The sequence below is a fragment of the Prionailurus bengalensis genome, chromosome D1, assembly GCF_016509475.1.
Source record: "Prionailurus bengalensis isolate Pbe53 chromosome D1, Fcat_Pben_1.1_paternal_pri, whole genome shotgun sequence".
In the NCBI taxonomy this organism is placed as follows: Eukaryota; Metazoa; Chordata; class Mammalia; order Carnivora; family Felidae; genus Prionailurus; species Prionailurus bengalensis.
This window is the reverse complement of record NC_057346.1, coordinates 9,855,137-9,878,714: the sequence shown is the minus strand read 5'-3', so window position 1 is coordinate 9,878,714 and position 23,578 is coordinate 9,855,137. Positions and strand designations below refer to the sequence as shown.

General features: G+C 53.2%; 2 protein-coding genes across 8 annotated transcripts in view; one reads left to right on the top strand and one right to left on the bottom strand.

The window, feature by feature from the left end:
* PPP2R1B (protein phosphatase 2 scaffold subunit Abeta) overlaps positions 1-16,398 on the top strand; it is a 33,049-nt gene extending 16,651 nt beyond the window's left edge. The window contains exons 12-17 of one of the 4 annotated variants that reach the window (XM_043579289.1): positions 2,963-3,117; positions 3,469-3,611; positions 4,005-4,096; positions 8,391-8,512; positions 15,428-15,508; positions 16,254-16,398. In XM_043579289.1, the coding sequence (XP_043435224.1) occupies positions 2,963-3,117; positions 3,469-3,611; positions 4,005-4,096; positions 8,391-8,512; positions 15,428-15,508; positions 16,254-16,346 (686 nt within the window). In that variant the 3' untranslated portion in view covers positions 16,347-16,398. Of the gene's footprint in view, positions 1-2,962; positions 3,118-3,468; positions 3,612-4,004; positions 4,097-4,501; positions 6,899-8,390; positions 8,513-15,407 lie in introns of those variants that run through there. The other 3 variants (XM_043579291.1, XM_043579290.1, XM_043579292.1) reach the window with 3 other exon arrangements.
* SIK2 (salt inducible kinase 2) overlaps positions 13,698-23,578 on the bottom strand; it is a 122,602-nt gene continuing 112,721 nt past the window's right edge. For 2 of the 4 annotated variants that reach the window (XM_043579287.1, XM_043579288.1), the window contains 6 exons: positions 23,018-23,246; positions 22,252-22,536; positions 21,958-22,121; positions 20,866-20,976; positions 20,055-20,146; positions 13,698-19,430 (listed from right to left, as the gene is read on the bottom strand). In XM_043579287.1, the coding sequence (XP_043435222.1) occupies positions 18,809-19,430; positions 20,055-20,146; positions 20,866-20,976; positions 21,958-22,121; positions 22,252-22,536; positions 23,018-23,246 (1,503 nt within the window). In that variant the 3' untranslated portion in view covers positions 13,698-18,808. The remainder of the gene's footprint in view (positions 19,431-20,054; positions 20,147-20,865; positions 20,977-21,957; positions 22,122-22,251; positions 22,537-23,017; positions 23,247-23,578) is intronic. The other 2 variants (XR_006297255.1, XR_006297256.1) reach the window with 2 other exon arrangements.

The window sequence follows — 23,578 nt, the reverse complement described above, 5'->3', positions numbered from 1 at the left end:
TTTTTTTCTTTTTCTTTTAATTTCTTTTTTTTTATTATTATTTTTTTTTTTTTAGCATTTATTGATTTTTGAGACAGAGAGAGACAAAGCATGAACGGGGGAGGGTCAGAGAGAGGGAGACACAGAATCCGAAACAGGCTCCAGGCTCTGAGCTGTTAGCACAGAGCCCGACGCGGGGCTTGAACTCAAGGACCGCGAGATCATGACCTGGGCCGAAGTCGGCCGCTTAACCGACTGAGCCACCCAGGCGCCCCTATTTTTTTCTTTTTAAATGAAACTTAAGCTTGGTAAATCATAGGAAAGAAATTTCTCTCCTTTTTGAAAGAAAATGTTTCTTTCTCATAGATATTTAATGTTAGTGGAAAGACACATCCCAGCAGGTCATTCGGTACTTTTTTTTGAAAGCTTGCATTCTAAATTCTGAGGAACTTTTTTTTTTTTTTTTAATTATTTTTACTGTTTATTTTTTAGAGAGAGGGGGAGAGAGAGACACACAGTGCCAGCAGGGGAGGGGCAGAGAGAGGGAGAGACAGGATCTGAAGCAGGCTCTAGGCTCTAAGCTGTCAGCACAGAGCCCGACGTGGGGCTCGAACCCACGAACCGTGAGATCATGACATGAGCCGAAGTCGAATGCTTAACTGACTGAGCCACCCAGGTGCCCCAATTCTGAGGAACTTTTAAAGTCCTAATGTACCACAGAGAATTGAATTCCTGACATCCTTTCCATGTAAGATTGTACTGTCTGTGCAAGTCAGTTATTCTTTTCTCAGTGCTCAGATTTTTTCCCTCCCAGTTGGGGAGTAAGGGGGACCCTTGGCCCTTTTTTCTGCAGCGGCACACTAGCATGCTAAACTTAAGGCATTGTAAGCGTTCTTTGAATCAATGAAATGTCAGCTCTGTAGTTGTTCTGTATGTAATTAATCACATGGGATTTTGTTGTTTGGTTTTGTTCTGCATTTTAGACTAACTGCTATGTAGTGATCACTGTTCAGTTACATTTTTGAAGCTTTTTTCCTGCTTACTTAACTACTGCAAGAATATTGTGAAAGTCCAGAGTAGTATAAAGGAGAAAGGGTCATCACTTTTTCTGAGGTTGAGTGGACAGTATTGATCAGGGGGAGGGATCTAGAAGGGGAATGGATTTCTTACAGAAGGGGGCAGGCATCAGAGTGAGCACATGGAGGGTGTTAGGCATTCAGAGGGACCCTTGAGGGGAAGGGGAGACAGACGAAACAAGGAGAGCCAACTGGCAGAACTCTGGAATGGTTTGCGTTCTTTTGGCACAAAATTCAGAGGAGCCAGGACCATCGCGGGCGTCTGCCAGGTCCCGTTGAGTACCGCTGAGGTCAGGGCCCAGGCTGAGTGTGTGCGCCGTCTCTGCTTACTCCGGCAGTGAGGTCCCTTCCTATGGTAATGGCGTGATGATGAGAAGGATGTCGAGCAAATTGAACAACAGAATCAGACAAGACACAGATGCTCTTGGTGGTTCTACCTTAGTGGGGGAGACGGGGAGGGGGTTGTGCGAAACGCGAAGGCTCTGAATGTGGAGGGAATTCGGGTCTTGGGGCGCGGGTAGAAAAGTTGGCTTGAGTGCGCTCCACGAATGCTTCTGGCTGTCACTGACAGGTTGCTTCTCCCATAGACCTTGGTCAGGTTTCATATTGGTAATAAATTATGTACTTTCTTGGCTGTGCGGTCCTTCCTGTTGGCCTCAGTTGGCACTGCCTGAGGATCTGCTCACTGGGAAGAGTTGGGTGTTTTCTGTCCAGAAGCCTCACATAAATCTTCCAGGGCTGGGGCTGTGGCTTGGATGGCTACCCTTGCCTGTCCCATTACCCAGGAGGGTTAGGCCTGCCTAGGGAAAGAAGTAGAATAAGGAGTGCGTGCCCCCTGCCCTGGACTCGTTATCTGAGCCTCAGCGTGGCGTCCTCCGGGACCTGCGAAATGCAGTAGCACCAGACCTGACTTTGGTCAGTGCTGTGCGCAGCAGCGAGTTGTCGCGGAGGTAGTAGCTCAGGCCTGATCAGCTAGATTGACGGTGTCCTCGATAAATGATCTTACAGGGAATTCTTAGACGTTAAAGCGGGCGGTCATTCACAGAAGACGTTGACATGCTGTTGCACCATCAACATTTTAAGGGCAGAGAGGCAGGTCGTCGGAGGTTTTCATTTGCTGTCATGCAGGGGGGGCCTCACTGGCCTCTAAGCGACCTCCTTGCTGGCCTTGTCTCCCCAGCTGTTGTTGTCGCTGCTGGAATAATCTTGCTTAAATACCACAGTGGTCATCAGGTTACAACTTTGCCTTAAAAACTCAGCGTTTTTCTTACAGGGTCTAAATTTAGCTCTCCAGGTGCTGTGTGTTCCAGGTCCCCCCTGACTCCGACCTGATGGCTTGCTGAGTGCCGTTAGTCTCCTTTGTACCCTGGGTCCATTTGTGCCCACCAGGAATTCCTCCCTCCTCTCTCTGCTTACACAAATCCTCCTCAGTCTTTGAGGTCCAGAGCAAGTCGTCTCTTCCCTGACGCTTCCCAGACCTCCCTGTTCTTTTTTCTCTCCACTCTGGTACAGCCCTCAGGACCTTTGCTACACACTTTCATTCTTCGTCAGGGTCCGTCTTCCACCACGTGACTTGTTGGCCCGCGTTAGCTTACGTGTCTGATAGAGCACGTGATCTTTGAGGGGAGGGAGCCTCTGTTTTCTTTCCGGATCACCTGGCACATAGTAGGCACTAGAACGAGCTCCCTACCTCCTTTGTCTTGGACACAGGGCACATCTGTAAACTATGATAAGACCAAGTCAGTATATCATGAGTCACGTCTGAGCATGTTTGCCAGTGTAGTACAACTAAATTGGGAGTGTTGGGAGGGTTTGGTTTTTGGTCCCCTTGGCTGACGATGTGAGCGAACGGGGCTGTGCTCCTGACGTAAGTTTCGTGACCGTGTGCTCTGCGCCTCTGCTGCCAGTGTATGCTATCCGCGAAGCCGCCACCAACAACCTCATGAAGCTCGTTCAGAAGTTCGGAACAGAGTGGGCCCAGAACACCATCGTTCCCAGAGTGTTAGTCATGGCGAACGATCCCAATTACTTGCACAGGATGACCACCTTATTCTGCATTAACGTGAGTCTTCCGCAGGATTATTGCTAAGCTCAGGCGGTAAGCAGATTTTTGGGGCTGTCGTTCGGAATTCTGAACAATCTGTTTCTTATTCCGATTAACTTGGACGGTTGACGAGAGAAAACATCCGTTTTTAAATTCATGGTAAAATGTGCAGGAGTCCGGTCAGCCGGGAATTCCGGTTTAACAGTTTTCCAGTGCTCCTTTCTATCCCGCATTCAGAGGTGCAAACGGGAAACCTTTTCCTGCAGGTCAGCTACTTTCTTATTAAACGTTAATTTGTTGTCTCAGATTTGGGGATATTTAAATACATGAGAAGGTGTTTTAAGTGCGCTCTCTTAATTCTTTTTCTAGGCGCTGTCTGAAGCCTGCGGTCAGGAAATAACCACGAAGCACATGCTGCCCGTTGTACTGAAAATGGCAGGAGACCAAGTGGCAAACGTCCGTTTCAATGTAGCCAAATCTCTTCAGAAAATTGGACCAGTTCTGAACACTGAGTAAGACTTGAGTATTACTCTGGTTTAAGAAGTAGATTTAAATTTTTACCCTCTCGTGGGGAGTTAGAGCAAAAATTAAGGTCAGTGATTTTCCCTTTACCTGAGATAGGGGTTTGTGTAAAGGTGATCATTTAACAACCGTGTCTGAAGCGTTCACTCCGACTTCTACATTGAAGCTACTGTATGATTTTGTATGCTATTGATTGCAACAGCAGATCGTTGTCTGAAGCTATTGAGGATTTTTGCGATTACCTAGTTAGTATCCAGAAATTGCCTAAAGAATTAACTTTTTAAAAATTTTAAACTTTCAAAATTACCATAGAACGTGTATATCCTAGAGCCTTTATGTGGCTCAGAGGACTGCCTTTCACAGACAATCCTGTTGGATTTCAGTGCTTTGCGGGAGGAAGTGAGGCCAGTACTGCAGAAGTTGGGCCAGGATGAAGACGTGGATGTCAAGTACTTCGCACAGGAAGCTATAAGTGGTAGGCCTTTCTGTTTCCGTCCTGCACCTTGGGCTTTGGCTGCAGGGGTGGGCATGAGCGAGGTGGGCAGGCCATGGTGAAGGGGAGCGGAGGGCCGAGAGCGTCTACAACGCCTGGGCCCCTGGCCCCTGTAGAACCTTTTTGGCCCACTGCTGAGCAGGCCATTTTCTTAGTCCCAGGGATCGGGCTGGGCGGACTAGGATTCTCACTGGTAAGAACAGTTTGTTGTCTGGATTATAATGGTTTTAAAGTTTAACTTGATGAGCCTGGCAGAGTAAAGAAACTGACCACGGTGAGAAGTTAACCATGTCATGCTTTTGGGTCATTGTTGGCCTAGCGAACATTCACATAGATAGTTCATGAACTTTCTGTGCCACTAACTTGATTCTGTTTGGAATTTTCCAGTGCTTGCATTGGCATAATGAGGAACAGGAGGGAAAAGACTTTACTAAATTCTTACCACAGATTTCTAGTCAATTTGTTCTTATGCTGGGTGGACACAGAGTGGAAAACCTTCAAGACTTCATCCAAGCAAAAGGCAACAACTTACAAGAGATCAAATTTCAGTGACTTGATTCTTTCTGAAGACGAAATGGGATTGTCTGTCTCTTCACTTTTGGGATAATTACATTTAACGCATTCTTCTTGTTTGTGACCAGTTCCTGACCCTTGGTCGGTCATTTCTTGATTGTCTCCTAATGATTATCCGGCACCATCGGGGCTCCCGCACGCTTGCTGTTTGTTTGGTCAGGCCCCGGCCACTTACTGTCTCCAACCACGTCTGGATGGGTTTGGACCCAGACAAGGAGTGGAGTGATTCTCTTGATGTTTACATGTATCTATGTGTGTCTCCCTCCATGATTCCAAAGTTAAATGTACATGATTTGGAATACCTTATTTTATAAACACTCTGGGAGCTACACTGAGATGTCACCTAGTGAAAGCCACATATTCCTGGATACTGATGGTCTGCGTTAGTGTCTCCCATGAAAGGGGAGTGTGGAAGCTCAGGGTTCACGTAGAGGTGGTCTTGGGGTTTATTTGCTTGATTTTTGCTGTAATCATGTCCTTCGGAAACCTGAAACACAGATGCCACTTGCTGCTGGCGGGGTGTTGGAAGCTGACTGAATTTCAGTGGCTCACCATGGCAACTGCATTCAAACACCGCTCCTTCGCTCCCTCCCCCCACCTCCTTTCCTGGTCTCTCCACCAGAAGCTTAAAACTTAGTGCCTCCTAACAAGCAGTCGTTTTACTGCTTCGTTGTAAGATCGCCCTTTGTGTGTCTGCTGAGTAGAGAAACCACTGGTCGGCTTCAGGGAGGGATTCCTGCTCTCTGGCTGGCTCCGCTTTCAGCTCTGCTGACGTTTGGTCCTCGCTGCCTTGTGCCGCTGGTAGCTACCAACTGAAGCTTCCTTCCTAACGTCTTGGTGTGGGTGACGCTGGAGACTTACCTTTTGAAATGTTTGTGTTTGTACTTTACGGTAAAACCTCGTTAATTTCTCCTGGAATTTAAGGTAATGAGCCAAGCCGAAGGGTGTGCCGAAGCAAATTAATACTATGTCAGGAAACCCATTGTATCTGAACTACTTAAATCTTTTTAAAAAGCTCTCTTTAAAAAGCCCCCTTTATCCAATTGATACCCAGTTGATATGCCAATTACTGATCACTCTTTTCAGTTTTATTAAAAAAACTTCCATGAGGATCGTTACGGGTTACACCTTTTTTTTAGATGTATTCATTTTACTCTAGGTCCCTGAAATATTTATCTATTTCACTGAGAATATTGATACTTTTTCTTTGAGATTTCAAACTCGCCTTGTCCTAATAATTTTAATTAATGACGTTTCATTGTAGCTTATGTTTTGCTCCTCGTATGTTGCTGTGTGATTTGCTTGTTTCCGTTTGGGTTTTTGAATTGTTTTCTTTCACTCACAACCTTGTGTAAACCCAGCGAGCCCTGTCCTGCTCCGTGAAGGTGAAGACTTACTATAAAGGTCTGCACATGAAACCATTATGTAAAAAACCAAGTTGGACCAAATGCTTCCAGGTTTGTCATACCTTAGATAAACAGAACCTGACTCAGACAGTATCGGCCTGCATTTGAAACTGCCAGCTGCCTTCTAGGAAGTTTCTGTTTTATTACTTTTTGGGCCAAGGATTAAATCTATTGCTATGCAAAAAATTTTCCTGCATTCTCACTTTAATGTCTTTACTGTTATGCTGTAAACACTTTAATTTTAGTTTGATGGTTCTTTTTGTTCTCTGCAGGCTGTGTTCCACTTGGTGAATTGCATATTTGAGAGGCTATTGTCTCGGATTCTTGATTCTTGAAACAAAGTCACACAGCTGTTGCTTTACTCTTTGGTTGGGAATGCCATTGGTTTGGGGACAGACTTTTAAATGCCTTTTAGACTTTAAGTGTACTCCTGGGGGAGCCCCGAGCATTGGCCTCTCCCTCCAAGACTGGTCAAGAGGAGACAGAAGCCCTTGATTTCTCAAGCATGGGTCTGGGAGCTAAGCAGGGCTCTGTCATTTTGGGTGACCCCGTAGGGACTTGATTGACTTTCTGATTAAGCGATAGGGAATCCCTTCTGTTACTCAGGGGAGCTGTTCTCTGGCTCATAACTGGTCATCTTGGCCATGGATTACTTTTCTTATCTTGATTTCATTAGAATGTCAGCTCCAGAAGCTCTGGAAAGGCAGGGATTTTTGTCTATTTTTTTGTCTTCTCCTGTATCGCCAGCACCTAGATCAGTGTCTGGCCTAACTAGAAGGTGCTCAATAAAAACATGTTGAATGAATTTCTAAAACCTGTCCTCTGATGTGTTGCGTGCGAAGAACGTGTTGTCGAAGGTACCAGACTGCATCTCCTTCTCCCGCTGGCCCAGGAAGGACTGTACCACTCTTACGCGAGGGTTGGGCCCCCCTTCCTCAGGTCCCGCTTTGGCAGCGGCCCCTCTGGGGTTTGCGTGATGGCCCCCAGTGTACGTTGCCGGGGAGGAGCGTAGTTTTTGTCCTGCCCCCTTGGCGTCCGTTCAGTCAGGGAGGAGAGTGGAGCAGAGACAGAACAGGCTTATGCCAGCATAGCGGTCCCCTCAACCACGGGATTCATCTGTGTGTTTCTTCCCACGTTTGTGTGGCTTCCCCGTCACAGGATCAAGAGGCCAGATCCTGTTTCTCTGCGCTGCTGCGAAGACAGCAACCTGAGGACGCGTCCTGTTTCATGAGAACGAACAGCTCAGTGTGTGGTTTTTGACAAGGGCTTGTTGCAGTGATGGCCCTTGGCTCATGGAGGTGCCACGGCTTGGCCACTGGGCTGTGGGGCCCCGGGGTCTTTGCTGGACGGCTCGTCCTGATCAGCACAGCGGCCCGACCTTTGAGCTGTCTGGTCCAGGCCTCCGGGGTGCTCACTCAGACCTTCGGGGGAAACGGACGTGTCATTCCTGACGCAGAGGGGAGCCGCGGCGGTGCGTCCTCGGTGCGGCGTTACCCGTCACCGTGTTGCTGCAGAGTGGAAAGTCGATGCTTTCCTGGAGCACTCACGTGCCGGTGGCCCCCCAGGGACGGTGGGGCAGGGCCGCCAAACTCGCTGGGTGCGCGGCCCGCCTTCTTGCCTTGTACTGAGCTTGTGACGCTCTGGTCCCCCGCCCCGTGCTCTTCTCTTGAAGCCGCCTCCATCCGCTCTGCCTGGAGCCCAGAGAGCAGGAGCCGCCGCCTCAGTTTGAGGATGAAGTGCTTGTGCGCCGGTATGGGATTGTCTCCCTGGGATTTGTGTCACCGCCGCCATCTAGGGCCTTGCCCCTCTCTCCCGGTCACTCCTGTGGCGCCGGGCCTTTTTATGCCTACAGTGGTCCCACTATTCCCCGTTCGCCTCCATGAGCCTCCTGATTCCAGGAAACTACATAATGTTTGGTTGAGAGGGCAGTCTTCTGGAGGACGGAGTTGACTCGCTGGGTAGTGAAGCCGACTCCTTCCCTTCTCCAGGTCTCTGAAGCTGACCTTCCCACTTCTGAGAGGAGCCTTGGTCTTTTCTGTCCGGCCGGGGCTCTGCAGGCAGTGACCGCCGTGTGGGGGAGCACCCAGCTGGCACCCTAAGACCCCGTGGGGTGGCGCTCGGTGGCCCTTGAGGGACGGGCACCTTCAGTGAGGTTCTGCGGTGCTTCCTGGGCCCGGGTCCCCGGGGCCGTAGCAGTGCTGGGGCAGTTGGGGGCGGAGAGGTGGGGGGGTCCTGGCTGGGACATGCTGGCGGGCGGGGCCCAGGGCCGGTTATGGGACTGCCGTCTGTGTCTCCAGTGGTGGCCCAGAGACTGAGGAAGCCAGACTTCCCTGCGAAGGACAGTGAGAAGCCCAGCGCTCCTGGGGCCGACAAGAACCGCTTCCTGAGAGCCAGAGGGCCCGAAGAGGACCCAGGAAAGGTAAGCGCCACGGACACCTGGGCTGCAGGTGCGCGTGCAGGGTGGCCAGCGTGGCGTGGTGCTGCAGCAGGGGGACGCAGAGTGGTACCTTTAATTCTCTTCAGGAGACTGATTTTTCTGGCCAACGGAGTGTGGTTTTAAAGCCTGTTGCCCTCCTCCTTGTCCTTCCTTCTGAGGGGCGGGGTGGGCTCTCCAGAGCTCTGGGGCTCCTGTGGCCACAGGCCTCCCGGCCGCCCTCCCCGGCAGAGGCAGCGAGGCTCACACAGAGGACGGGGTGGTTGGTGGAGTCGCCTCTGGAGATGCGGGTTGTTCCCCCTCCCCTCAGAGACTGGCGGCCATTCTCACTTGCTACGGCTCCTCTCAGGCGGTTCTCTCCATTCAAGGGAAGCACCATGTCTGTCGCTTGCACTGTGACGGGGCCCCAAGCCCCGTTTGATGTCTGTCTAGGGGAGGTATACGGGAATTTTCAACTTGAGAGTAACTGCTCATTAATCGAAGCTGGTGCCAGCGCCTGCTCTGGGGCTTTTTGTTGGGAGTGTGGTGTATGGCTCACAAATCCAGCTGACTTGGAACAACACGGGTTGGGGTGCTGACCCCACCCCCTCGGCCCTGCACAGTTGAAACTCCACATAGAACTTTGGACCCCCCAAACGTAGCTACTGATAGCCTTCTGTTGACCGGAAGCCTTGCCGACGATACCAGCAGTCGACGAACACGTATTTTGTGTGTATGTGTATTATTTCTTACAGCCAGGTCTGCTAGAGAGGAGAACGCGTATTAAAACCCTAAGAAAGGGAACTACGCTCACACTGGATTTAGGGGAAACCCTGCGTGTAAGTGGACCCGTGCGGTGCCCACCCCGTGTGTTGGGGCAGAGGCTTCAGCCGCCCGCTCTTGAGCTCGGGCGGTGTGTGGTGGGTTGGACACACGTCGGCCTCCTCATGCCTGCTGTGGTGGGTTTGCTTGGGGAACATTCTGACGTGGAAAGCTTGCCTTCCGAATCTCCCTGGCTTCTCTCTCGTTCTAAGTAGACTGAGGCCATGAGAATTTGGTCCTGTTGTCCAGGCCCCGAACTGCGGTCCTTCACCGTAGAGTGTTCTCCATTTCCTGTGGGCTGGAGCTGCCAGGCATGCCCGGTTTGGGCAGCTGCCCCCCCCCCCCTGCCCCGCCCTGCCCCGCCAAGCTGTCGTGGTGGTGGCTGCACCCCGGGCTGCGCTGGGGGACAGTGTCGCTCACAGCTGCAGCCGGCCGCGGGGCCCCGACACGCGCCTGAATGCTCGGCCCTTTGTGTCTCACGGAACTTGGCCTTTGGGAAGATGCCTTCACCGAAGGGGCAGGACTGAGACATATTTTTAGGCCTATGCCACAGCCTTGCTTGGGAAGAAAGGTGTTAGGTGTTTTCCTACAAAGTCAGGGGCAACTGGCCGTGCCACTAAATAAATGTAGAGCTCACGTCTGACCCGAGCGTGGGACGCTGGAGGCAACCTCGCCGTGGCCGACCTGCTCGGCTAAGTCGGCAGCCCCGCGATGGCCGCGTTGGCTGTCGTTCCTTGAACTTCGGGCCTCGCGAACTGTGCGGACTCTCCTTCGGTCTTCACGGCCCTAAATGGGAGGTGCCGTTGGCTCCGTTTGTCGGCGGGTTGTGAGCCTCCCAAGTCCTGTCTACTTCGGGGTCTCCTGGCATTGGAGGCTGCTGAGGCTGCAGATCACTGAACACAGAAATACCCCCTGCCTTCCCTGCGTTCGTTTCTCTGAAGGAAAATGACCTGAGGGTGAGATGGAAGGAACTGAGTGTTGCCAGGCAGAGCCCTGCGTGTCAGGGGCCGGCAGCCAAGTGAGTGATCCAGGAAGTCATCCAACGCAAGCCAGAAATTGTTCTTAACCCCTCCCTCGCCGTCCGTGCCACTGGCCGCCCGGGTCGGCCTTGGGGCCTGGCGGGAGCCGTGGGGCATCCCTGTCGCCTGGGCCGGGGGAGGGGAGCCCGAGGCCAGAGCCGGTTCGGTTCCTCTGGTCGCAGGGTGCCCGCTCGGCCCTGCGCCTGCAGAGCAGATGTCTGTGCTGGACGTCACCCGTGCCCCCTCCGCGCGGGACCCGCCGGGGAACAGTGTGGCCGCCTCGAGCTCCCGGCCCACCCCAGGTGAGCTCAGCTGCCTGGTCGTCGTGGCAGTGGCGGCGGCCGGGCCGTCCCCCTCCTGCCGGGCAGGGCTTCCCTCCAGGACGCTCTGCGGTCGCCCTGCGGTTGCCCTGTGGTGATGGGGCCGCCCTCCGTCAGGCGAGGGTTAACACAGGATTTGTTTATTGAATCACAAAGTAGCCGTCACATGATTTTAATCAAAACACCATTTCCCTGACAACAGTGATGTCAGTCTTGTTATTGCAGGAAGGAGCAGCTGTGAGGGACATTCGGTCTCCACGCGGCCGGGTTTGGAGACTCAAATCCAGGGAGGCATCCGTAGATAATGGTTGCGGGCGCCGACGTGCCGAATCCTCTTCTTCCTCCGCTCCCCTCGGTCCAGCAGTCCGTCCGGCACAGATCCCTCCTCCTGCACCCCTTTCTCCTTCCGCTCTTGTTTCCACTTGTGGTTTTCCCAGCTTTCCTGATTTCCCCCAGACTTCGCGTCATCGGGGCCCCGAGGACCTCTGGCCTCTGGCCTGTCTTCTGTGCTCGAACTGGGCAGCTCCGGCTAGCCTGAGGTGGGGCCACCGGGCAGCTCACTTGTCTGCGCTCTTGGCGCCAACCTCCTGCCTGTTCTGTCCTCATTCCCCCCCCACCTGAGAGCTGCCTGGGGGCCTCCTGGGCCCTCTCAGGAGCTCAGCTCTGGATGCCTGGAGGGAAGAGGCCCGGAGAGGTTGCCGGAGGCCTGGGGATGGAGGACGCACGCAGGAGACTGGAGCTCAGGAGGCCGGTTGGAGCTCTGGCCTCTGCCTGGCACCATCCCCACTGCTGGAGCTTGGGGCCGTCTGCCCCTCTGCCCAGGGGCTTGGCCTGAAAGTTGCAGGTGGATGACAAAGGCCTTCTTCTGGGTGGGATGTGGCTGCTCGTGGATGCTCTTCCGGCTGTGGGACCTGTGGCTGGTGCTGCCCAGAACTCATGACCGAGAGTGGAGGAATCCAGGAACCAAAGTTCTCGGTTCTCAACCTGGAGCAGGTGCTCAGAATTGGGCAGCCACCCTCGGCCAGTGCCGAGGTCTCCCAGGTGTCCCACGCCCATGTGGGAGTCTGCTGTTGGGGGGTGAGGAGCTCAGTGAGAGCAAGACGAGTGGAGGGGAGACTGTATGACAAGCTGTTGAGGGGCCTTCTGCTTGGAGGCCCGGCCCCCCTTGACTCTCACAGTAAAGCTAGGAGTTAAATCAGCTGGTGCGTGTCCCCGAGTTAGTCCTGGGAACAACGAGCCTTTGCCATGATGCGCTCAGGACCCTGGTGGGGCTGGCAGTGGTGTCTTGGCACCTCCCACGCTGTCTCTGGCACTGTCCGATGTCCCCTATCCCCGGCAAGCGCTGCTCTGCCTGGAGGGCCTTTCTGGTCGGGGGTGGGGACTCCAGCAGGTGAGCCTGGGGAAGCGATGCCCTGTTCTCCTGGCCCGGCCCTTCGGTCCCTGGGGCCGCTCTGCTGGCACAACGACCCTGCCCAACATGTGGTCTTCTCTGGTGACTCCAGGACAGCTCCAGTGGGTCTCATGCTGAGGAGGTGCCTGAGACTTCAGGGTCCCCTGCATGGTGTGCTTCTAGGAAAGGCCTCAGGGCCTCCTCCTCCATTCAGCTGGGCCCCACTGGCAGCTGCGCAGTGGCCCTGGCACAGTAACGGACTCAGTCCTGAGGGTTGGCACCCTCAGACCGGTCCCCTTACAGCATCTCAGGCCTCATTATTTCCTCCTCCTCTTTGAGGAGCAAGGAGAGATTGAGTCGGAAACTCTCAAAGCCTCCCTGATGCGGAGCTTGACCGGACTCTGCCTGCGAAGGAGCACGGGCGTGGGGTGCGAGGCCTTCCGTGCCTGGGCAGGGCCCAGACGTGTGGCGATGGTGGCGTGCTGGTGAGTGGACTGCAGACACCGTGTCCCTCTGCAAGTGCAGGCAGCGTTGGTGAGTCCCAGCCCCCACCGGGCCTGGCAGAGACCCCGGGTCTGGGGTTCAGCTCTCCCGAGGGGGCTCTCCCTCCTCCACGTGGGCCAAGACTTTGGCTCACAAAGGCTGCAGAAGGGAAGGATGTCCTGGAGAATGTTTAAGTCAGGGGCCCGACTGGCTGGTTTCGGTCACTCTGTGCCAGCAGGTCTGTTGTTTTGGCTTGTGCCCCTGGGCTGTTTTTGGCAACACGAGGATGATGGAGAAATTTGGTGGGAAAAGGGATAGTTTGCAAAATGCCATTACTGAAACTGAGTGCTTTCCTTTTAAAAAAAAAAGGCAGTTGAACCTCAGGGTCACCAAGTTCTTGGGTTGCCCAACAGGGGTAACAGCTCTCGAGGTCAGGACCGAGCACCTGCATGCGGTGCTGGGGCCGAACAGGTGGGCGCAGAGCACCGTGCTCTCTTGCTGTGCGTGGCCACCCCTGCGGTCGGCAGGCGATTCCCGCGTGGGAGCTCAGTTCTGCAGCATGGGCTCCGCTGCGACGGTTTGAGTGAAACCAAATCCCTGTTGAACTCGCTGCCGGAAAGCAGGATTTCGCGCTGCCCTTTCACTCGGGGTCTACTCGCGGTGCCTCGCAAAGGGATTCTCCAGCACCGGAGGGCGCCGGGGCGGTGTGCGCGCCAGCAGCAGGCGGAGGGCTCCTCAGGCCAAGAGACAGGCCACTGTGGACTCGCAGCGGGGGCTTGCGGCACCCCACCCCTCCCCCCAGTTGCTCTGCAGCTTGAACTGGGGGAGCCCGAGGCGCCTGCCCCCTTCCTCTGCCGGCCTCCGTCTCGGAGACTCCGGGGGAGCCAGGCAGCGTGGCCCGGGCGGCGGGCTGTGGTCAGCCTGTCCCCGCCAGCCTTCTGCAGTGGCTGACATGGACTCGGGCGATCTCAGCACGGTATTATTTACCCTGCTGACGTCAATGAGAACATATTATCCGCTGTCCTTTTCTGGAGCCTGAAATGGGCACCAGAGCTCAGGGAACACAGCCACCTTCCAGACTTCAAATAAATTCCACTCAAGGCCCGATGAGGTAAAGGCCCCATCTCGTCCGTCTGACATTCAGATCACCCAGGCTCTTAGAAAACAAGTTGTTTTTATTTTAGTTCAATTTTATGTTGGAAACATAAAAACAGTACATTTTCTTCGCAGAAAATTACCCCCTTTAAGTTACCATTTGATAACAAAGATCATTTATTAAACTGCATTTTAGGCAATTTTCTAACAGTGAGGGACAGGTTACATTTTGATTTTTTTTTTTCACATTGGAGCTATTATGATTTGCACTCAAAATACCAAAGCTATTGAACTCACCATTTTTTCTTAGTAACTTAAAAAAAAAGCACACAGAAAAAATAACTACAATTAGATTTTTATCAAAAGGAACTCTTTCACAAAACCAAAGACCAACCCTCCTCCTTTCAGAAATAAGCAAATAATCTTGCCCTTTCCACAAAGTGCAAATATCTCAATCACTTTTATTTCTTAAGTTGCAGTCCCCAAAGAGAAGCGGACCTTTTCTTTCTGCTTCTTTTCCCTTCGGGGATCTTGGCCAAGGCGGGTTTCTTTCACCCCTAGTGGGAAGCCATCGCCACTCGCATGGCCTTGATGGACATGTTGAACCGGCACACACATCAGCCAGCCAGCAGCCGTCCGGGTTTTCACTGTTGGCTCATGCGACCGTATCCTAGGCCAGGGTCGTGTTTCTCCAGGGTGCTGTTTTGTACTTCCTCTTTCACCGCTCCCCTCTACCCACCGACCCTGCCTCTGTTCAATCAGAGTGGGTTATCTTTTTTCATCCCTCAAAGTGTCTAATCAGCACTTGTGTCTGACGGACCTTCCCTGTAAAGAAATGGTAAGGTCCCTCCTCGAGGCCAGGCAGCTTTCCAGGTTGTTCTCCAAGGGCCTCCCTGGGGCTGAGCCCGGGGGGTGGGGTGAGCAGAGGCTCCGCCGTCAGGGCAGGGTAGGCACTGCCACCATCCATCCACTCCTCCTACTCCTCTAGGAAGTGAGCGTCATGTGACTAGAAGGAACTAGACATGCGGGCTGGGAGTCTGACCTCCGGTGGTTAAGCGGGCCCTTGAAGGATGCGGGGTCCAGGGCTGTAGCCTGTCCCTGCAGGCGCCTCTTCCCTGAAGCCAGGCGGCTGCCAAGGGGAGAATCTGGTTGCAGGGCCAGAGCCCCCTTCAGCTGCTACTTTGCTATGATGGGGCTCTGTTGGTGGGCTCACTAGGAGAGTCCAATGCTACCGCGGTGGGGGTGGTGGGGGAAGAGCCTGCGCGAGGAGCTGGAAAACCCTAGAGCCTGTCCTGGCCCCTCCTGCACAGGCTCTGCTCGCTCGGTCAGGTCACCTCAACTTTGAAGAGCCTTGGTTTCCTCAGCTGTGGGAGATGAGCCTGTGTCCAGCTAACTTGATAGACTGGTTGTAAAATGTGTGTGGATTAACGTACACACGTTCTCACGCAGGGGAGCTGAGGGCCGGGGTGGGAACCGGCAGGGCTCCCGGCTGCGGGGTGGGGTGTGAGCGGGAGGCTCCGTGTGGGGGTAGGACACCTGCCTGCGCCCCCACCCCTTCCGGGCCACTGGCTGAGCAGGGCCACACCACTGCGCCTGGCAGAGGACGTACGTCCGTGAGAAAAAGGTTTTTGTCTGGTTCAGAAACACAGCCAGCTGATGCTGCTCTTGTCTTGCACCCTTCTGAAGATGTTTTGGGAAGTTTTTGTAGACTTAACACGGTGATCAAAGATTCCTGCCTATACAATGACTCCAACTTACTACCTGTTCTCCAGTTTTTACCTTTGATGTCTAGGTACAGAGAGAGAGCGCGGCTCCGGCGGCTTCGGAGGCGGCAGTAGAGATGGCCCGGTTTAGGGGTACAGATGTGGCCAAGGTAAGCCCCCCACACGGGTCCGAGGACACGCTGTACGGTCTCTAGAGGAGGAGGAATGTGAAAGAGATCTGGAGTCGGATATGCTCTAAACCAAAAGGGTGCTTACGTGTAACTGTTGACAGAAGCTCTTAAACGTGATCCATGGACTCGCGCGGCGACCCCTGTACTTAAGTACCGCGGCCTAGAGATGGGGAGGGCCCCGCCCAGGAAACCGCTCATCTGATGTATCCACGTCCCTGAGCTGGTGGCCCTTCCCCGTGGTTTCTGGTTGGCCCCCCAGGCACCCCCTGGCTGCATACACCCGCTTCTTCCTGATTCCGGGTGCCTCCCGCTCCCCCCTGAGGTGCTAATGACAGCATGGGGACAGAGGGGGAGAGGCCTGGGGGTGGCAGGAGAGTGGCCCGTTTCCTCCCCAGAAGGGCACACGCCCTGTCCCACCTGACTCAGGAAACAGCCTAAGTCCCCAGCCGGGCTTGAGTTCTGAGGAACAGAGGGAGTCTGACTTTCTCTTTCCGAGGGGGAGGAAGAGTTTGGTACAGGGTCCTTGGTGTCAGGTCTTAGTCCTCCTCCGTGGGCCCCAGACGTTAAGTGGATAGCGGAGACGGGGCGCTGCCGAGAACCTTCTGCCCCGTTCTCAAGATACCGCGAGGGCAGTGCCCGCTGGGGGGGGGGGGTCAGTGTAGCCCCCCAGGGCCTTTAAAAGGGAGGATTTCTGTTGTGGTAACACGGCGTACTTGCCTTACAGGGACCAGCATATCAGTTGCATGTAAATCCCAGAGACTCACTTGCCCAGCTGGAAATTGCAGGCCTAGTGCATTTCTCCCAAAGCAGAGACTGATACCCCTGGATTAAAAAAGAACATAAAAAATAAAAGTACCACGCGTATTGCACTTTTTGCCGAATGACATTTTTACCTCACGTTCATCTCACCAAAGTCTCTTCAGAGGAGCCTGGTTTACAAGACAATAAAGCTAATGATTACTATACAGTAGTGCACACACTGCTAACGTGAAACGGACTGGAAAGAGGATTTCAAAGAAGCCTCACAAACAGAGCAATACGAAGCCTTCTTCGTGTCATCTTAGTGTGTGTGAAAACGCGCAAGTGTACAGAGGTCGCTACTTAGGGGACAGATCACAAGGGGCTGGGAAAACACTTGACCACCACCAGTCTCCACTCACCAGCTTACATTTCAGTCAAGACGATCGTTGTGGTTTATTGATTGCTGCTTGAAATGAGGAAAGCAAACAGGAGCTTACGACACAGGTCCGGCAGAGTGGTTCACGCTGTTCACCGGGGGAGTGCCTCCCAGGCCTGGTGGCTGCTGGGACTCCCCCCGGGCCGGCCTCACCTGTCAGCCACAGCTCAGAGGTTTCCCAGGCTCATGGCCCAGGGCCTCTGTGTCCACCTCTAAGTAACATTCTTGCGACCCCAGTTTCAGGCAGGAAGGCATTTTAATTTCACAAATACTACAGCGCTTCTGTAGATTTTGGAAAAAAATCCTTTAGTCTAAAATCAAACCGTGTTTCATAACTGGCTTATTTTGCAGACTGAAAACAGGTTAGAGATGGTAACACAAGCATCGCTTAAATGAAACGATGTTCTCTATCTTCTGAAACCATGAATCTGAAGCACGAGGAGGAATAATCCACAGAATGAACAGAATTCATTCCTCCTGGGTTTTCATGAGTTGTGGCCATCAAAAAAACAACAGTCCTCCACCGCACCCTCTCTTGCTAACCCCGGACCCTCACCGCCCCCCTCTGCAGAGCGCATCCCTGATACCAGGCTAGGGGCTTCTCACCTGCTCGGGCAGACTACAAAGAGGAAAGGCAACTTAAAGGTGTTTCTAGATGCAGCATCAGTGTAGTGTCTCTCTTTGTGCTTTGTGACGCTTTGTGCTTAGCCCAGTCACCTGCTGCTAGGACAGGCTGGGCTACAGGACAAACGACCGTGTGTCAGGAACGCTGGGTGGTTACTCGCTCCTTCTAGGTACACAATGAACTAGTTGGTGCATCTAGCTTTGACTTCCTCTGATGAGTGAATTGGAAGGGTTAAGGTTACGTTTCGCTAGTCCTAGAACGTGTTTGGCAGATGGTCTGCTAGATGGTTAACACATCTGTGGTTCTGAATATTGCTGTAATACTTGAACATTTCATTACAAGTTAAAACTTTGAAGGAAATGAAGAACGCGATTCCCACATGGTGGAAAACAAACTCCGAAGGGACTTTGGATTCAGCCTTGACATAAATGGAAAACTGTTGGTTTCTACAGAAAAGAAAGAATTAAAGCACGGTCTGGGCAAAAAAGGCACGGCACTACCACTTCACATGGGAGATCGAAGTTCATTTTTCTTGTCCTTAGAATTGCTAAGCCCTACATGAAACTGTCCAAATGTACAAAGCTCCATAAACTACTAGCAACATAGAGTATAAAGTCAAAGTAGTGACTACATGTTAAAAGAGCCGCAAGGCCCTCTGAAGACTGACCGCCCGGGAGCAGCGGCCTCCACAGAAGACTCTGCGGGAAGAGCCCGTCCTCCCCTGGCCCAGGGCCGGTGCTCCCCGGTCTCCAGTGCGGTGGGTCTCGCGGTTCTACAGGTGACAGAGTAGGAGCCCCAGAAACCTCGGAAAAGGGAGGGGGTGGGGGAAAGTCACTGCTCCGGGTGGAGACGACTGCCAGTATCAAGGCTCAGTCCCGGCTGTCACTCAGCAGCCCCTGAAACAAAGCTCACCTCCCCCTGCTTTGCAGTGGTCTTGGGGACAACCTGTATCAGCAGCTTCAAACTTAGGATTCGGTGACCGAGCACAATTTTCCTTCCTATGCGTCAAATCCCACTACGTATTCTTGACCTGCCTGAACACGACGGGCTGTCGCTTGGCTTCAGTGAAAAATATATTGCATTTTTTTTGTGTTTCGTTTTGCCCAAATCTAATGGCACACAGCTGTTCACCAAGGTTTCCCCCGATAACGAACTGCTGTAGGTCTACAGGAAACCTAGGTCTGGATGTCTCATGACAACATCTGTCAGCGCCTCCCACCAGCGTTTCTCCACTTGATCTAAGGGCACGGGCTTCGGCTCCGACGTGTTCCAGCCCCTCGCCCCACAAGACCGCGGTGAGACAGAGCCAAGAGGAAGCGCTGCGCGCCTGGCCAGGCCCTCTTGATTCCAGTTGGGCAACGTGGTTTTCTCCTTTTGGGAGAGGGCAGGAAAGTAAGCTTGACACTTAAAAGGCTGGAAAAAAAACAGAAATCCACATTCTTCCCTCACTTGACCCGCCTCACTTCCTGCGCTGAGGTTAATTTACCAGGACGTAGCCCCCGTGCTGTGGATCCACAGCCTCCAGCATCTCACAATCGAAGAGTCCAGGGAACTCGGCGAGAGCCAGGGGGTCGTAGCTGGAGGCGGCCTCCTGCAGTCCTGAGCTCCTGGGACAGTCCTGTGCCGCGAGGCCGCTCTGCGCGGCTCCATCCATGGGGTACTGACAGGACGGGGGATAGTCCGGCTCAGGGGAGGCCGCCCCCGGCAGCTCGCTAGTCTGGTAAGGGAAGCGGAGGGGCGTGGGGGCGGCTCCCGCCTGCGGGGGTGGCGGCGGGGGCGGCGGAGGCGGCTGCTGCTGCTGCTGCTGCAGGTGCACGGGCAGCGCAGGGGCCCGGGGCCCGGGCGAGGAGGGCAGGGGCTGCAGCCGCAGGTCCTCGTACTGGTGGCCGAGGAAGGGGCTGTACTGCATCTGCTCCGGGGCGGGTTCCAGGACGGGGCTCAGGGGCTGGGCCAGGCCGAAGGGCGGGGGCGGCGGCGCCTGCGCAGACGCCTCCTGGCGGGGAAGGGGCGGCGGGAACGGGCTCTCCGCTATCTGCATCTGATTAAAATAGGCCTGCAGCTGAGACTGTTTCTGCAGAAAGAGTCGCTTCTGGTGGAGTCTAAATTGGCAACAGCAAAAGAAAGAAGTTTAAATCTTCCTCAGGGATAGCAATTTTAATATAAATCCAGGATCAGTCATTCGCTTCCGTCCCTCCCGCTTCTGTTGTCCGCGCAGGAAAAAAACGGGACAGGAACCGACTGTTTGGTTTCTTCTACCTCCTACTTTCTGTCCCCCGATCCTGATCCCTCAGTGCTGAAGTGCACACACTTTTTGTCTAAGACTGAGCTTTTCTCCCAGTGAAGCAAGAGGCACCTTTCCCACCTGGGGTGTTTCAAAGTGGGGGTGGGGGGATCCCCACCCAGCTGGCCTCTGGGGGCAGCTGCAGGTTGACGGATTAGGGTGACTCTTGGTCAGGCGTGAGGGCACGGATTACCACCCGGGGCGATGAAGTATAACCCACTCAAACTGCCTTAGGTCACAGATTCTGAAAGCTTAGGTCTATTCAAACCCGAAAGGGTAAGGAAACAGCACACTTCGGCCGGCGTCTCCTGCCGCCAGTATCCCGGGACACTGGGACATCTAGCTCAGTCATCTCTTCTTGAAACCTATTTTCTACTTAGCAGAGGCAAATGCCATCCCGAGGGGGGGAAGGACGACACCTCCAGCGACCTCCCTGTCTCACCTGTGTTCCTGCAGCTGCTGTTCCAAGCTCCGTGGGGCTTCCTTACAATAAAGCTGACAGGTGTTCTGGGCTTTGGACAGAAGGCTGGGCTTCTGGAAGAGCAGAAAAAGAATTAGGAGCACGACACTATGATGTCACCTAGGATGCAGTGACCACACGGTACGCTTGCCCGGAGTTGCCCAGAGGACGAAGTCAACCGTGTCCTCCAGAATCTGCGCAGGGTAATAAGGGCACAGACACTTCCTCCCTGAGACCCGGGGCCGGGAGCTGTGCGGCCCAGTGGCCCTGCACCAGCAGGCCTGTGTGGTGTCCGCTTGACCAGTGTGGCTTTTCCATTTCTAAGAGTCCTCTAGAACTGTAAGGGTCGTGGAGATTTAAAACTGAAAAGGTTGAGTTAAATGTTGACAGCCAAGATCTTAGTGCCTGCTGAATAAACCGGGATCTTTGTGTATCAATTTTAAAGATTTTCAGGCATTAATGCACAGAACTGATACTAAAATTTGTTGGCTTGAGATTTCTATTACTCACTACGATGCATAACATTAGGAGCAAAGAAACCGGGTTTCTGACTCCTACCAGTGGCCTGATTCTTGCCTGGAGCCTGAGGACAAATCCTTTTCTGCTGTCAATACAAGCACGAGGCTAAGTCTGAACACGTTTCTAGAAACTACAGATTCAGAGTCCATCTACCAGCCTATAGACAATACAGCATCTCCCCTGAAAAGTCACCAAGCAAAAAAGGTTTCTGCTGTGCTGCAAAGCAGATTCTGGGCGAGCATAGTGAGCGGCAGTAACAAGGGGAACGTCGCACCTGGAGTCTGTGCTGTAGGTACTGGGCCTCCAGGCTTTGTCGTGGGGACAGCTGAGGACGCACACTGCTGGGGACAGTGGAGACCGTTTTCTGCTGCTGAGAAACTTCCTCCTGAGGAGCAAGGGGGATGGAAATATTTTCAATTCTCCATGTGGGAGAAAGTTTTAGTTCTGTGTTTAAGCACCTTGGCAAATGTCCGACAGGAACTCCAACTCTGTCAGACTTAATACCTAACGCTTTTTATGTAACTAGTAGGCTGAAGGTTAATCACTTGGCAAAAAAAGGTATCCACGTATCATCTGTAGTAGACGATTACCCAGTCAGTACTGTGGCGAAGGCGCCTGACAGCAACAGGCCAGTACATTCATGTGGCCATTAAATGCTGTAATACCCGTGATGCACCGAAAACAGGCGCAAACTAAAATTTATTGGGTAAACAGCAATATTTTTTGGTATTTTTAGCATAAATAATCCACTTAAAATATTTAATGAGGTGACATCAAAAGTAATGGCATGGGAGCCTGAGTGGTTCAGTCAGTTGAAGCGTTGGACTCTTGGTTTTGGCTGAGGTCATGATCTCAGGGTTCGTGAGTTCGAGCCCCACATCAGCCTCTGGGCTGACAGTGCAGAGCCTGCCTCGGATTCTCTCTCCCTCTCTCTCTGCCCTTCCCCTGCTCTCTCACACACACATTCTCTCTCTCTGTCTCAAAATAAATAAACTTAAAAAAAAAAAAGCAATGGCCAGAAACTTCACATTCATGTGAGTTACTGTTTTTGTGTGTAGGCGTGGGGGAGGGGAGCTCAAGGGACACTGTAAGAAGTCGTTCATATAACATCTGCCATATGAACCAAACATAGCTTGAGACTCTCTACACCTCCTTAGGGCAGTCGTCACCTGGGCCAGCGGGGGTGGGTCTAGCCTGTCAGTGGCAGGTGGCAGCAACAAGGAAAGGTTCTGGGCTGTGAGTTCTCCAAAACGACCAGTTTGCTCCGGGACTGGAATCGATCTTCTAAATGAAACGACACACCCTTCAGGACACACTCCTGCCTCATCCTCATAGAGCCCCCGTGGGAGGGGCCCGGGGCACCCACCTGAGGGCAAGCGCCAGCAAGGTCCTGGAGCTGGGGTGGCCCTGGGGCCAAGTCCTGGTCTGCCTCTGGCCCTAGCTGTTCATACAGCAGCTGCACTTTGTTCAACTCTAGGATTCCTTTGGTTCTAGCCAGATTCTGAAGATGTTGTCTAAATGCCACAATTCCTGAAAGAAAGAACGATGACCAGACATTGAAATACAACACAAGGCCTTCCGGTGATGAGACATGTGAAACCAACGTAGCCACAAACCCTCTCAAGTCCTGCCACAGGAGAGTTTTATGAGCCCCAGTCACCTTGGGTGAGGGAGGTATCCGACGCCCTGCGGCCCTCTCTGAAGCTCACTGGTGACCTGTTGTGAGCCTCTCGCTTCTGGGAACTCAAAGCCTGCATGGCTGGGTTGGCAGGTCTCAGGCTGATGAAGGGAGAGGTCATGCGTGGGGACGGCTGATTGGCTAACATGATGTCCTTAAGGGAAGGGTTGTCCTCCAGAAAGTTCAGGTCCCTCTGAACAGACCCCATCTCATACTCAGAGTCCACACTGTCAAGGGAGGGGTTGTCACTCATGGAGAAAATTTTCCCTTTAAGAGAAAAAAAAGAAAAAAAAAAGACCAAACCAAAAGATATATGGCCAGCAGCAAACAGCGCCTTCTTTGAACATGGAATACAAAGCACAACTAGCTTGAGTTTGCACAGCTCCAACATTCTTAGTCTCCAATCTCCACCCAAAACACTCTTCCAGAAACTTTTTCCATGTCAATTTAATCAGCTTCGAATTTAGTGGGGTGTGTGCCCGTAAGATCTCTGACACCCCAGAGAGGCCAGAGTCCTTGATGGATTGCACCGCGCTCACGTGAATCTCGGCAGCTGGGGACCGGCTCAGACGTATTTCACTTGACTCTTTGCGGCTGCTGACCAGGCCTAATCCTACAGCCCGCTGAGCCTGCTCCGTAAAGGACTAAGGCTTAGGCAGCATCCTGAGTGGTGGGGTCACTGCGACTTCTTGGGAGACGAGCAGGGTTCGGGCTGGGAAGACTCACCCGGCGCCTACTGATAGCCTACCTGAACCAGGCACCACGACCAGCTGATTGGTCACTTCTGACAGAGTGTGCCGTCTCTGCCCACCGCGCGTGGACTGGAAAGCGTCGAAGGCCTGGCTGGGGTCTTCCTCAGCCTCCCCCTCCGTCTCCAGCCCCTCATCGATAGACGTCTCCATCATGTTGCTGGGCAACGACTGGCACCCCTTCCTCACGAGGACGGGAGGCACAGGGTCCAGCAGGCAGCCATTAACCTAAATGTCGGCGTGACGAGAAACTATCAGTTGCTGCTCTGCTGAGACGTCAAAAACAAAAAGACAAAAAAACAAAACAAAAAAACCCAACGAACCACACAGGAAAAAAATGGCAAGACTTGGGGCACTAGAAATTAAGTAAAATATTAAAAATGCACAGATCTGCTGCTCATGACAACATGTATGTGAGGAGTTAGGGCAAGTCAGCTGCAGAGCTCAGAGACAGAAGCCCTTTATGGCCCGAACCGGCACTACCCCCCAGGTTTCTGTTAGTCATCATTATTACAATCAACAGTTTTTTTAGTGGCTTCCAAATGAGCACGGGTATATTA